The 12,219-nt window shown below is 48.8% G+C and overlaps 1 protein-coding gene across 2 annotated transcripts; it reads right to left on the bottom strand.

The window, feature by feature from the left end:
* Positions 1 to 2,485: 2,485 nt before the first annotated feature.
* STMN1 (stathmin 1) lies at positions 2,486 to 8,619 on the bottom strand. Of its 2 annotated transcripts, none has more exons than XM_059376718.1 (5): positions 8,521 to 8,619; positions 6,777 to 6,849; positions 6,123 to 6,295; positions 3,735 to 3,926; positions 2,486 to 3,002 (listed from the first exon to the last, which is right to left on the bottom strand). In XM_059376718.1, exons 2-5 carry the CDS (start codon positions 6,787 to 6,789, stop codon positions 2,931 to 2,933), a joined length of 450 nt encoding a protein of 149 aa, XP_059232701.1. In that variant the 5' UTR covers positions 6,790 to 6,849; positions 8,521 to 8,619; the 3' UTR covers positions 2,486 to 2,930. The 2 variants fall into 2 exon arrangements, with proteins under 2 accessions (XP_059232701.1, XP_059232702.1); XM_059376719.1 differs by lacking the exon at positions 8,521 to 8,619 and adding an exon at positions 7,576 to 7,598.
* Between the last annotated feature and the right edge of the window lie 3,600 nt (positions 8,620 to 12,219).

Genomic DNA, 12,219 nt, shown 5'->3' on the forward strand with positions numbered 1-12,219 from the left:
AGTCCATCCTGTCCCACCTCCCCTTTCTCTCCCTCAGAAGGCCTATGTTTACTGAACACTACCATTCCCATGTTCTAAAGCCTCCAGCGGCTCTTCATTGCTTAGGACCAGAGAAATGGAGCTCTTTGTTGAGCTCCTGCCATGAACTAGTAACACTGGCGGGTCCCCGACTCGCGTGCTTGTCCAGGGCTTCGTTCATTATTAAGTGCTAGGGTCCCTAGCCGACCCCTCGGAGGACTGGCTCAAGACTTTCCTCCTCTTTGGGGCCTCCCAGGCCACCGAAGCCTGTGGTTATGCCTTCGCCAAACCACTAAAGCCCACTTGGTGAGTACGAGCTTCTGGCCGAGAGCAGTACTCTCAGCTAAGTGTTCTACAGCTCTCGTCCCCTTCCCCGTCAGCACATGCTGCCCTGGGCCCCCATTTTCATCCCCAGCGGACAGCCCAGTGTGTAACACACTGCAGGTGCTTGGGATACATCCCAAGCAAGGGAATCTCTTTCCCACCAAGGCCAGTCAATCACCACATCTAAGTACAGGAGTCTCAGGAGGAAGGGACAGACCTCATCTTCCACTCAAGCCAGAAGGAACAGAGCGGGCTCCTTGACAACGGCCCCCAGGCTGAGGTCAGACCTCCTGGCCTTGCCAGGCTAGCTGTGCCTGCAGGGCTGTCGGGGGAGGCTGCCCCCCGCCCCCATCCCCCACCCCCCACGAGACATGCGCACTAGAGGCCAGGACAGAAAACACCAAGGCTGGGGAAGGACATGCACTCCCTGGAAGTCACGGGTGCCCACTATTCCTTTCCTCCAAGTTATATTCCAAGAGTAAAAACAAGTTAACTAACCTAGTTCAACCTTCTCCTTTTTGTCCAGGAGAAAATGGAGGCCCAGAACTAAGTGCCTCTCCAAAGATCAGAGGTAAAACAGCAAGCCGGGTTTCTGATGTCATGGGTAAGCCGTATCCACCATTCAGTTCCCTGTGACGCATCACTGCCACAAGGTGGGAACCCAGGACCCCTGTGATGTTAAGTCAGAGCCAGCAGGGGGTTTGGGGAACCCACTGGGGTATCCTCCCCTCAGGCCACCTGGACTCTTCTTGCTCTTCCCTGAGTTCTGTTCCCTTCCCTACAGATCCTATATGAACAAGTCTCCTGCCATCTCTAGGACACCCAGTAACATTACCGCAAGTTTCTATCTTCCCACGGACTTCACACCCCAGCTACTCGAAACTGGCATCTAAAATACCCCTGTGGGCATCAGGTCACCTATGCAAGCCTCCAATACCTGCAATGTGCCAGGGGCTGGGAATGAACGATGCTGAACCCCTGCACAAAAGTCTCACTTTGTCCTTTCTTGTCTGAACTAGCCTTCGACTAAACTACACTTGATCTTGTTCTTGTTTGCCCTGCGGGGCTGGACTCTGACATTCAGCTTTGTCCTATAACTATGATTGATCATCTCGGTTGAGGTAAATGTGGAAGTCAATTGAAGGCACACAAAAAGCTGTGAGATCCTTTCCAACTTAAGAGGATAAACTTAGCTCACTCACTAGCCCCTGGTAATAGCTGTCATTTAGCTGCGTGCTAGATATAAAGCAGGGTTCTAACCGTGCCTTCTAAACATACACACACACTTTAATCCCAACAACATAGGAGTAAGATTGAGATGGTAAAACCCAAACCAAAGACAAAGCCGGAACTGAAGCAGTCTGTGCCCAGCACCCAGTAGACCCTCCCCTGGCGTTGTCACCCGGCACACTTTCTCACTGAGGTGCACGGCTTCCAAGAGCTTTTACGCGGATGTCTGAGAAGCAAATAATCATATGCAATTAAGGCTATTTCCCAAATAGCCTAGGAAAGCTGCCAAAGGTTTTCCCTGAATTGAAAGGCAATGCTCCGACAATGGTGAGTATTATAACCTCTGGATACAAGATGGAGGAGATGCCAATCCAAACCACCCAAATCACAGGCTACTCTGGAAAAGAAGGCTTCTTTTAACCACTGCACCAAAGGTTGCTGCATGGGCCCAGAGAATGATAGCAAATATTCCGATTTTGGAGTCTTGGCTTCTACGGCAGGAAGTATGACAGGTCCCATCCTACCCTAACCTGTACCAGGAAGCCAGGGAGCTGTCCAATACCTCTAACCAGCATCTCGAGACTTCCCCTAAACCCTTCCCAGAAACCCCGTGTGCCTACAATCTGCCTTTTTAATGGGGACACAGGAACAAAAATAAGCTTGTTTGCAAATAAACATCTGAAAGACTATCGTAGCAGCTGATCTGGGCCGAGGCATCAAAACAAAGTGACAATTGTGGGAGAAGACAATGCAAAGGACTCGGGAGCAAGAAACTCCAGGGCAGAGAACTTGCAGCGACGCGTGCGCTGGGTTATTTCTGGAGGCCGAAGGCCCCATCTGGAACGAACAGAAGCTAGGAGGGTCTCTGTCACTTCACAGTTTATTACCTGTACAGAAAGAAGTCACTGCCACCAACAGCACTGTGCAGTTTTATTAACCATTCAAGTACAGTAGCATCTGGTAAGATTGGGACAGAATTGGGATTTAAAAGTGAACAGATATTCAGCATCTAACAATTTGAAAGAAGCCACTACATACTCTTTTCACGAACATGTTTTCACAGAGCCAATACAGTACTAGCCGTTAACCCAGTACGCCAGGTGCACTGAAGTAGAAAAGATGCAACGAGAAAAAGTAGCTACATTAGAAAGACTTCAACACTTTAGAAAAAGAGTACAACACTTTCCGTTTCTCCCCTTTAGGCCCGAAAACAACATCATACAATCTGGATCTACCTATACAGTCCTACATCAGCTTCTAGAAGATTTGTCAGGAGGGCAAAAATAAAATGACACTGGCCAGTACAGTCTTTGGATATTTGGGAAGGGGAAGGGGAGAAAGTCAGTTCTCAGAACAAATTAGTCAGCGTCAGTTTCATCAGCAGGGTCTTTGGATTCCTTGTTCTTCCGCACTTCTTCAATGTGCTTGTCCTAGAAAGAAACAGCATTTGTCGGTCAGTCAAATCACAAAGCCTGGCGAGCCATGCACCCCGCAACAGGCCCGACTGCGGCATCTGGGCGTATATCATATATTAGTGGGAAGCACACAGAGTTCTAAAACATTATCTTCAAATTTCCCTGGGTCACCCATGGACTCTGATGACTGAGCCTCCTTGGCTCTTTCAAAGAAGATATAATTTTTCTGGAAATCACTGAATACCCCACCTTATTCTTTCTTCAAGATTTTTTTTTAATGTAATCTCGGCACCCAACGTGGGGCTCGAACTCACAACCCCAAGATCAAGAGTCGAGCGTTCTGCTGACAGAGCCTGCCAGGTGCCTCCGCTCCATCTTATTTATTTACTTATTTTTTAAAGATTTTATTTATTTATTTGACAGACAGAGATCACAAGTAGGCCGAGAGGCAGGCGGAGAGAGAGGGGAGGAAGCAGGCTCCCTGCTGAGCAGAGAGCCTGATGCAGGGCTCGATCCCAGGACCCTGGGATCATGACCTGAGCCGAAGGCAGAGGCTTTAATGCACTGAGCCACCAGGTGCCCCTGCTCCATCTTATTTTAACATAAGATCCCTCTCCTTTAATGTGTTGAGCCCCGAAACTGGGGACAGAGACACCCAACGCCTCCATCAAGGCCATTAGTTCGAGCCACCTCACGGGTGGAGACTTCAAGTTCTCAACCCTCTCAAAGCAAAGCTGGGCCACCGACCTTCTCCCGCAAGCGCTCCAGTTTGGCGGCCATCTGGGCCTCTCGGTTCTCTTTGTTGGCCTCCATTTTGTGGGTCAGCTTTTCTTCCGCCATCTTACTGAAGTTGTTGTTCTCCTCTATGGCTTTCTGAAGCACCTCTTTCTCGTGCTCCCGCTTCTCAGCCAGCTGCTTCAAGACCTCGGCTTCATGGGACTGAAAAATGTTTAACAGGCTAGACCCTCTGAAGTTTACTGAGCATTACATTTTTGACCCCCCCCAAAAAAACCCCATTATTAACTGGGAGGACTGAAAAGAGGCAGAAATTAAGATCTCCTTAAATATAACCTAACCCAGGGCCTGAATCGTCTGTTATCAAAATACTGTGAAAATCACCTTCTTTTCTAGTGTTCGTATTTACTTTGGAAAACTGCCCAGGTTTGTCCAGAGTATTGCCCCAGTGTTCTCTAAGGGAATCCCTGTAAGCTTTACTGCTTAATGGTAACAAGCAGTTACCATTAAGCATGCACATGGAGGAATGGAGCTATACTGTCAAGAACTGGTTACTGACCTTCAATGTCCACCTGAAGAAAGTTCGATTATAAAAAATGTGAGCATATCAATAAAAAGAAAAAATGTGAATGATAGGGAATTTAAGACAAAGCCCCCAGATTACTATTTGAGCCAGGGGGAATTTCTGTGTCATAGAAAAGCATCATCGCTTCTCTCTCTGGAAGCTGCAGTCACTTCCAGACCACTGGAGCGGTTACTACAGTTCGCCACCTTCAACAGAACCAACACACAAGAGCGTGTTACCACACAGATTCCGACGTGCCTGGAAGCATCATTGAAGCAGGAAAACTACAGAGCACCTGCCACTGGTTCTGCTCACTCTCTTCTGCAGTATCCCAGTCCCAAGTTCCACTATATAAAGCAAAGGTTAGTGACTACAGGGCCAGGGTGGATTCCTTAAAAATTTCTTTGTCCAGCCATTGGCTGCATTTCCTCATAAACTCAAAAGTCCACAAAACTCCATCATCCTCCGTAAGAGCTCAATTGGTGCAGAAGAGCAGGTAGCAGACAAAGCTCCCTTGCAAACTCTGCCGCCCTTCCTAGCGAAATGAATGGCGGTGCCAATGGCGGCTCTGCACAAATACGCACGTGGCACTGCAACATACAGGGCACATGTTACAGAAGCTTTAACAGGGGCATGAATGTGTGTGTGTGGTGAGATGTGTCAGACTTTACATTGCACTAACTGTGTTGGTCAGGGGCAGGTTACTACCTCACCTTCTTCATTTTATTTTATTAAAAACATTTTTTTTTTTTTTAAATTTAAACTCTATACATAGCATGGGGCTTGAACTCACAAACCCAAGATCCAAGAGCCACTTGTGCTATTGACTGAGCCAGCCAGGCGCCCCTCCCTAATTTTAAAATTAAACCCACTCACCTTAATCAGGGTTATTGGAAGGGAATAAATGAGAATTTATATAAAGCTCTTCATGAAAATAATACTGAATGGAAGGAAATGCACCAAAATGTTAACAATGGTTATTTCTGGGAAGTAGGATAATGAATACTTTTAATTTCCTATGTATAAACTTCTGATTCCCAATTTTTATACAATAAGCATATTAATACTTGTTGATCTTTCTGATTTGGGTTGTTCTCTTTTTTAAGTAGGCTCCACACTCAGTGGAGGTTTGAACTTCAATGGGGTTTGAACTCAAGACTCTGAGATCAAGACCTGAGCTGAGATCAAGAGTCAGACACTTAACCAACTGAGCCACCCAGGCACCCCTTTTCTGATTTGTTTTTAAAAATGGGTATTTTATAGAATTGCTCAGATAAGAGACAAGCTGCCTCACTATCATTATGCCAGTTGAGCAACACAATCACATTACCAGCAATTTAAAATGTTTTTATTGTACAGCTCTTGGAAAAGAAACAAACCACGCAGGCACACACACAAACCAAACCAAATGGGGGGCAGGGGCGAGGGAAAAAAAAAACAATCATCCACCAACAAATCTATTTTTCAAAGAGAAAGCAAGAGAAGCCGGAACTTTGGTTTCAGACAGACCTAAGCTTGAATTCTGGCTCCAATGCTCATAGCTATAGGATTTGGGAAAATGACATTTCTGAGACTATTTTCTCATCTCAGTATCTCAGACATCTACTCTTTTAGGATCATTGAGTTAAAGGAGAAAAACAAAATAAAGGACTTGGTACATAATAGGGAGCTCAATGAACGATGCCTGGCATTTTCTCCTAGCTACTGGCATATGTAATTGTCACAATTATAATCCCATCTAGCTCCAATTCTGTTTTCCTCCTCTTACGGAAATAAAACTGATTCGCCACATTACATAAATAAATATCCTGTTTTCTGTGAATTGTGATGTTTACCTTGCGTCTTTCTTCTGCAGCTTCTAATTTCTTCTGAATTTCCTCCAGGGAAAGATCCTTCTTCTTTGGAGGGGAAAGGGGGAATTCTGGGACGGATTCTTTTGATCGAGGGCTGAGAATCAGCTCAAAAGCCTGGCCTGAAGCACGCTTCTCCAGTTCTTTCACCTGGATATCTGGATTTGATCATATTCATAATATATTCAGAAAAATGGGGTTTTCCTATTCTAATAAACTATCCTGTAATTTCCTATAAACCAAATCAATTTAATGAACAGAATTCAGGCTGATGAAGAAGCTGTGTTTGCAGGGAAGAGATTATCTAAATACTGCCTCCCATAAAACCAAAGCTCAATATTTTTGGATTAAAAAATACCATTCTGAGATATGTGTCTGACAATCACTTTCATAAACAAAAGAAGACTTGTGCAAAACTCCACGATTTTGCTCTAGACGAAGCCAAATCATTATATAATGAAACAATTAGGAGCTCTTCAGTACATTCATCAAGTGATAATTTTTCTTCTGATTTATATAATGGGTTTTTTGATAAGACCAAAATACAACTGCTCAATTAATGGCTTAAGACCTGAATCCATCTCCTATTATAAAATCCTAAACCCATCACAATTCAGCTTTTCCAAATAGATTACCTACCAGAAGAAGCCATGGTGAACAGAAGACAAGAGACTGGCAGTGTATTCTACACAATCCACTGGCAAGGAAAACCCTGAAAAGGATTTTCAAAAGCATGCGATCAATTTCTTTGCATTTCTAGGTCATTGATCCAAAGGGACCTCAAATCACATCCACATAAATCAGTGTCAGAAAAATCACTACCATGGAATTAAATAAGACATCATTACCTAGAAAATCATAAGAATCTAGAAAATACCGAAACATTGGTAAATTTGAACTGAATAGAACATTGGTTACAGAAAATCTAATCAACTGAGCTTGCCTGCTCAAAAAACATCTTGGATTTTAAAAATTAGACGACGTTAAGTCACAACATTTTTTTTTTGCCCTAAAACCCCCCAAAATTTCCCCTCCCAAACGGCGAAAAGATCTTCCAGATTCAACTCTACAGTGAGACCGGAGCCATCTTAATACTGCCTACAACTCATTGTGCAAATGAAATGCCCACCCTGCTTTGTCTGCGTCTGCCATGGTGGAAAACAAAACGCCCAACCTAATATTAACCAGTATGTTGAACTCCTATTGTTCTAGGGGCTTAAGCTCCTTATTCAATCAACAGCGAGCAAAATTAATCAGTTTTATGAACCTCCAGGTTATAGGTTATAACATTTGCTGCCTTTTATCATGAAAAATTCTACGTCCCTCCTTGATTTCGTTTAAGGTCATTATCTTTGTACACCCCAGGCCAGTAAGAAAACCTAAGACTGCAGGTTCCAACAGCTGGAAATTAAAACCCTAAGCCGCGAAACCGTCTCACCCCTGGAGAGCATGAGACGCAGCACCGGACCCAGGATGGGCGTGGCCCCGGTCCAAGCGAGGAAAAGCGGGTGGCCGCCCCCGGCCAATCAGAGCACGCCCTGTGCTCCGGCCCCTGGCCCCGCCCCTTTCCTCCCCGCGCCTTTTCGAATCTCCCAGAACTCACAACACCCCTGAGCCCGCGCGCGTGGGAAGGGGAGGGATAGGCGGGGCTAACGGTCCTATCTGGGTAACTCCGCCCTTCCCGGGCTCCCCGCACGCCAACGCCCCCCCAACTCCCGCCAAAAACATCTCGAGGCCCCCCCCACCCCCGGAGCAGCTCGGCGGATGGGGCAGGCCCGGGGAACCGGCCGTGGGGTAGCTCAGGCAACTGCCCGCCACTTCCTCCCTTCACTCCCACCCACCCCCCTCCACCCTAGCTGTCCGCGCCCCCCCGCCGCGAGGACAGGACTGCTCTCGTGGGGTGTCAGCCTCGGGCTCGGCCCTAGTCACTGGGCGAAGGCGACAGAGGGGAAGGGGAGCATCCCTAGCTGCCCGCAGTCTGACGCTAAGGCCGCTGCCCTCTGGAGGCGCCGCCCCGCCCCTTCAGACAATGGGGACCCCAGCGGGGCTGAGCCTGCGAGGGAAAGGAGGGAGGCAAACGAGGGCCCACGCCCCCTATTGTCTCCACGACGGCACCCCGGGCTAACGCCCGGAGCTTGCCCAGCTGGCCGCGCCCCCTCCCCACGGTAGCCGCGCCCCCAGGGAGCCGGGACAAAGCCGAGGCTCCGCCCGAGCCACACACAAAGCGGAACGACCCCCGCCCGCCGGTCCCACTTAGGGCCCGCGGCCACGCCCGCCGCCCTCCGGCAGGGGGCCGCTACCACGGCCCGGCCCCTCCCGCCCGCCGCATCCCTCTCGCTGGTCCCCAGCCTCCAGCCACCTCCTCCCTGAGCCCCGCACCCACCTGCTCGGTCCGAGCCGCCTGGCCACACTCTGAGCACCAACAGACTCGGGCGCGCACAAAAGCGCCAAACAGCGGCACGTGACCTCACTGCCAGGCTCTCCATTGGCTGAAACCCGCGGCACGTGCCGCCTCCTCCCCAGAGCCCAGGTGCCCCGCCCCTCGGGACCCCCAAGCACCTCGGGAAGTGTAGTCCAGCCTGGCGGGGTAGGGGGACAATGCGAGGGATGGGGGGCATTTGGGGGTCTACCCGGATGTGAGTAGGAGGCCGGGGGGGTTGTCTGACCGCGGAAGAGGGCTATACTGTGGCCCCTCGCCTGGGTCTGAACCTGCACTCCCCTCTCTAGGAAAAGGGCGGGGCGGGGCCGGCCGGGGCGGGGTCCCTCCCTACCTCTCAAAGGGTGGCCCCCTGGACTCCTCCTCCGTTGCGCCACGTGCCCCGCATCGCCCCAAGGGCAACACTCGGACAGCGCCGTGTTCGGACAGTGCCTCACCCCTTGCTTCCACCTAAGACGTCCAAGCCCTCGTTACAGGACAATACCACTCTTTGCCCCTGTAAGGTCCCCCTGCAACCCAGCGCCCTACCTCGCCCCACGCCCGCCCGCGTGCAATCTGCATTGTGACATCATCGTCATTCCTTACCCACTCAGCCCTAACAGGTCACGGGCGTGGCCCTTCCCCACGGTGCGCGTTTTTGCTACCATACTCGGGTCCCGGAGCTGGTGACCAGAGAACCGTGGGGGAGGAAAGTGTTGAGGCTCTGGAATTTGATCTTCTGTGGTCCAACAGTTACTCGGCTTAAATGCAGACTCCATCTGTTCTGCGTAGCCTTTTGCCTGATGATAGGGAAGGAAGAGCAACAGCAGTTCCAGACAACCCAGACTGAGGTGAAGTGTTGCTTTTGTTCTTGGAGCACGTGCTCTCCAGTGCAGTGCTGGTCCCTTTTAAAGAATCAAAACAAAAGGGAGAACCACAAGGTCACGGTTCCTCCTGGCCTGCTTTGAGGAGAAGCACATCAGAGGCACAAAGGAAATTGGTCTAACCTGAGCCATCTTAGAATGCCTGGCCTCCTTACCACAGAAAGGCCAGAAGAGAAATAAACTGAACATGGTTTCCAGATCCCTCTTCCCATTCCCCAGACCAAGGCTGTGTCTCCCGTCTTCCGGTGGTAGGTGATTACTACACCAATGCACCTGCTCTGAGATCCTGCCTGGGTGGAAGGACACCTTCATTTTATTGATCACTGGGGTCCCCATACCAAGAAACAAATATGACTAACTCTGCGGAAACAACAGTCCTGATTGTGAAAGACTCTCCATGTCCAGCCAGTCACTGGGGATGTGTTAGAGATAAACACAATTACTGGGTGCCTGAGACAAGGAAAACCGGATCATAGAGGCAGCAGACACACCACACAAAGCAAACAATTAGCAATTCGCTGTTGCCTGAAATATGCTTCTTGTGGCATTTTCTCCAACAATTGCCCTTGTGTGGGGTCAGCCTCTCCCCCGCCCCCAATCGAAGTGGTTTTCCCTTAGCATGTGAGCAAGACCAGGAATAATTCAGATTCTGAGCCCTGAAAGCTTTCTTCCTCTGAGACCGAACCTAGCCACAAAACGGCCAGGTGTTTCCATCTGTCAGTTTTCTGAGCAAAATCTCAGAAATCGTTAGAAAGGCTGGAGAAGGGTGGGGATGAGAGCTCACCGGAAAGTGACAGATTGGCAGGCAACACAAACCAGCACCACACCGGAACCCAAGGCCAAGAGGTCTATTATCCCTGAACCAGCCTTTATCTTGAAGTCTTTGTACTTGAACTGGAGGTTTGCAGAGGAAGGTCCCACCCACTGGATGCGTACTTCTTTTAAATACAAGAAATTGCCCTGCAAAAATCTTAACATTTCTGACTATTCATGTTGTGACAGGAAAAAAAAATAAATCTTTCAAAACACTGATTATTTCAAAGCACTTACACCGCTTCCCCCCACCTTTCTTTTTTCCCTAGAGCAGATGTCTATTTCCATGGAAACCACAGCTAGGAATGAAGATGTTAGAACTCATGGAGATTTTTAATCTTTTGTAACGATGCTACTTAGCTGGCGGGTTTGTTGTTAGGTGCCTAGTCCTGCCACAAGGATTTCCTGAGCTGCTCACTGCTGCTGGAGGCATGAAGGGGGGCGGGGGTAAGACTGCCCCTTTACCAATCCTTTGCATAAAAAGGTGCGTGCGTGGTGAGGTGATCCCTGTTTCCTAGGTAGGGCTGCTGTTCTGAGAGCCAGACCACAGCTATTAATTGTCTACTCTGCCTATAAGGTGTTCCTACAAGGGCACGAGCCCTGGAGTAGGAAGGGCTTTCAACTCCAAGGCGAGAAAACAGCTTTGCCATTTCGCTTTGGAGAGGGGCAGAAGCTCCTTTCTGGGAAGCGGCTGAAACTCCCTTCAAAAGCCACTCCCTCCTGAAGGGGCAGCAAGGAGTTAACGTTCCCGTCCTGGAACTGCCTATCCTTGCCCGTGAGAATTATGTTTGCCTCTGCTCAGATGGTTTGCTGAGACTATGGATTAGCACAAAGCGATGTCAAGATATGGCAGCCCTCCGGCTTATTTGATCTGTGTAGACAGCTAAAGGAGAACACTTCAGTCTTCAAAGTCTAGAAGGGATGTCTACACGGATCAAACGAGCTGGGCTGTTGTCAGATCGCCTCTGTTCTTACAGAGCACCGCAGCCTTTGTTCATTGTTGGTTCTGAGGCTGCTGGGGTTGTCACTCACTCGCATGGGCGCCACTGGGTTCCAGTGCTTACGGGGCCTGTCCTTGGCAAAAGGATATTGTGGGAGAGATTTTCTCCTTGTCCCCAGCCACTCTGTTCCCTTTGTCTCCTAATCCTCAGGCACTGTGCTCTAACACTCCCTTCCCTGTTTAAGCCCTGTGAATCTTTTACACGCCCAAGAGAGCAGGCCTTGTGCCTGGGTCTCCTCATCTCTCAGGCCCACAATGGGACTTGGCCGAGGACTGTGGGACCTGCATGGTCTTGAGCGCCAGAGCCACTTCTGTCATCTTCCGTCTCCTCCTCTGTGATGCTAGACACCTGTGCAAAAGAGAAGTGGTGAGGACTAAATGAGATGTTGTCCAGGAGAGCGCTTAGCACGATGCCTGCCATGTTTTAGCTCTGATTACCTAGGATATGGAATGAATGAATGGATTATTGAATGAATGAATGAATGAATGAATTTCCACACTTTGATAGGAATCAGAGTCACTGGATTAACTCTTCATATTTGATGTTTTTAAAAATGCAGTTAATTTAACATTTTGTATAACCCATTCATGTGGTTTAGAGATAAGTATAAATAGGGCGCCTGGGTGGCTCAGCTGGTTAAGCGTCTGTCTGTCGGCCTTTGGCTCAGTTCGTGATCCCAGGATCCCTGGATGGAGTCCTGCATGGGGCTCCCTGCTCAGCAGGGAGTCTGCTTCTCCCTCCGCTCCTCCCCACTGCTCTTTCTCTCTCACGTTTTCTCTCTTTTTTAAAAAAATAAAATCTTAAAAATTAAAAAAAAAAAAAGAAGGAATAAAAAGTCCTCTTCCCTTTTCTGTCCCATCTGCCAGATCCACCAAGCCTCCCCGACCATAACCACTATTATCGGTTTCCTGGATATCCTAGAGTCTATTCAACAAGTTTCTAGGAGCACCTGGGTGGGTGGCTCAGTG

This window comes from Mustela nigripes, chromosome 14, assembly GCF_022355385.1.
Source record: "Mustela nigripes isolate SB6536 chromosome 14, MUSNIG.SB6536, whole genome shotgun sequence".
Classification (NCBI taxonomy): domain Eukaryota; kingdom Metazoa; phylum Chordata; class Mammalia; order Carnivora; family Mustelidae; genus Mustela; species Mustela nigripes.

Coding starts and splice junctions, on each gene's coding strand:
- STMN1 (XM_059376718.1), bottom strand. Junction 3,927..6,122: donor CTGCAGAAGAAAGACGCAAG/GTAAACATCACA, acceptor AACATTTTTCAG/TCCCATGAAGCCGAGGTCTT. Junction 3,003..3,734: donor TGGAGCGCTTGCGGGAGAAG/GTCGGTGGCCCA, acceptor GTTTCTTTCTAG/GACAAGCACATTGAAGAAGT.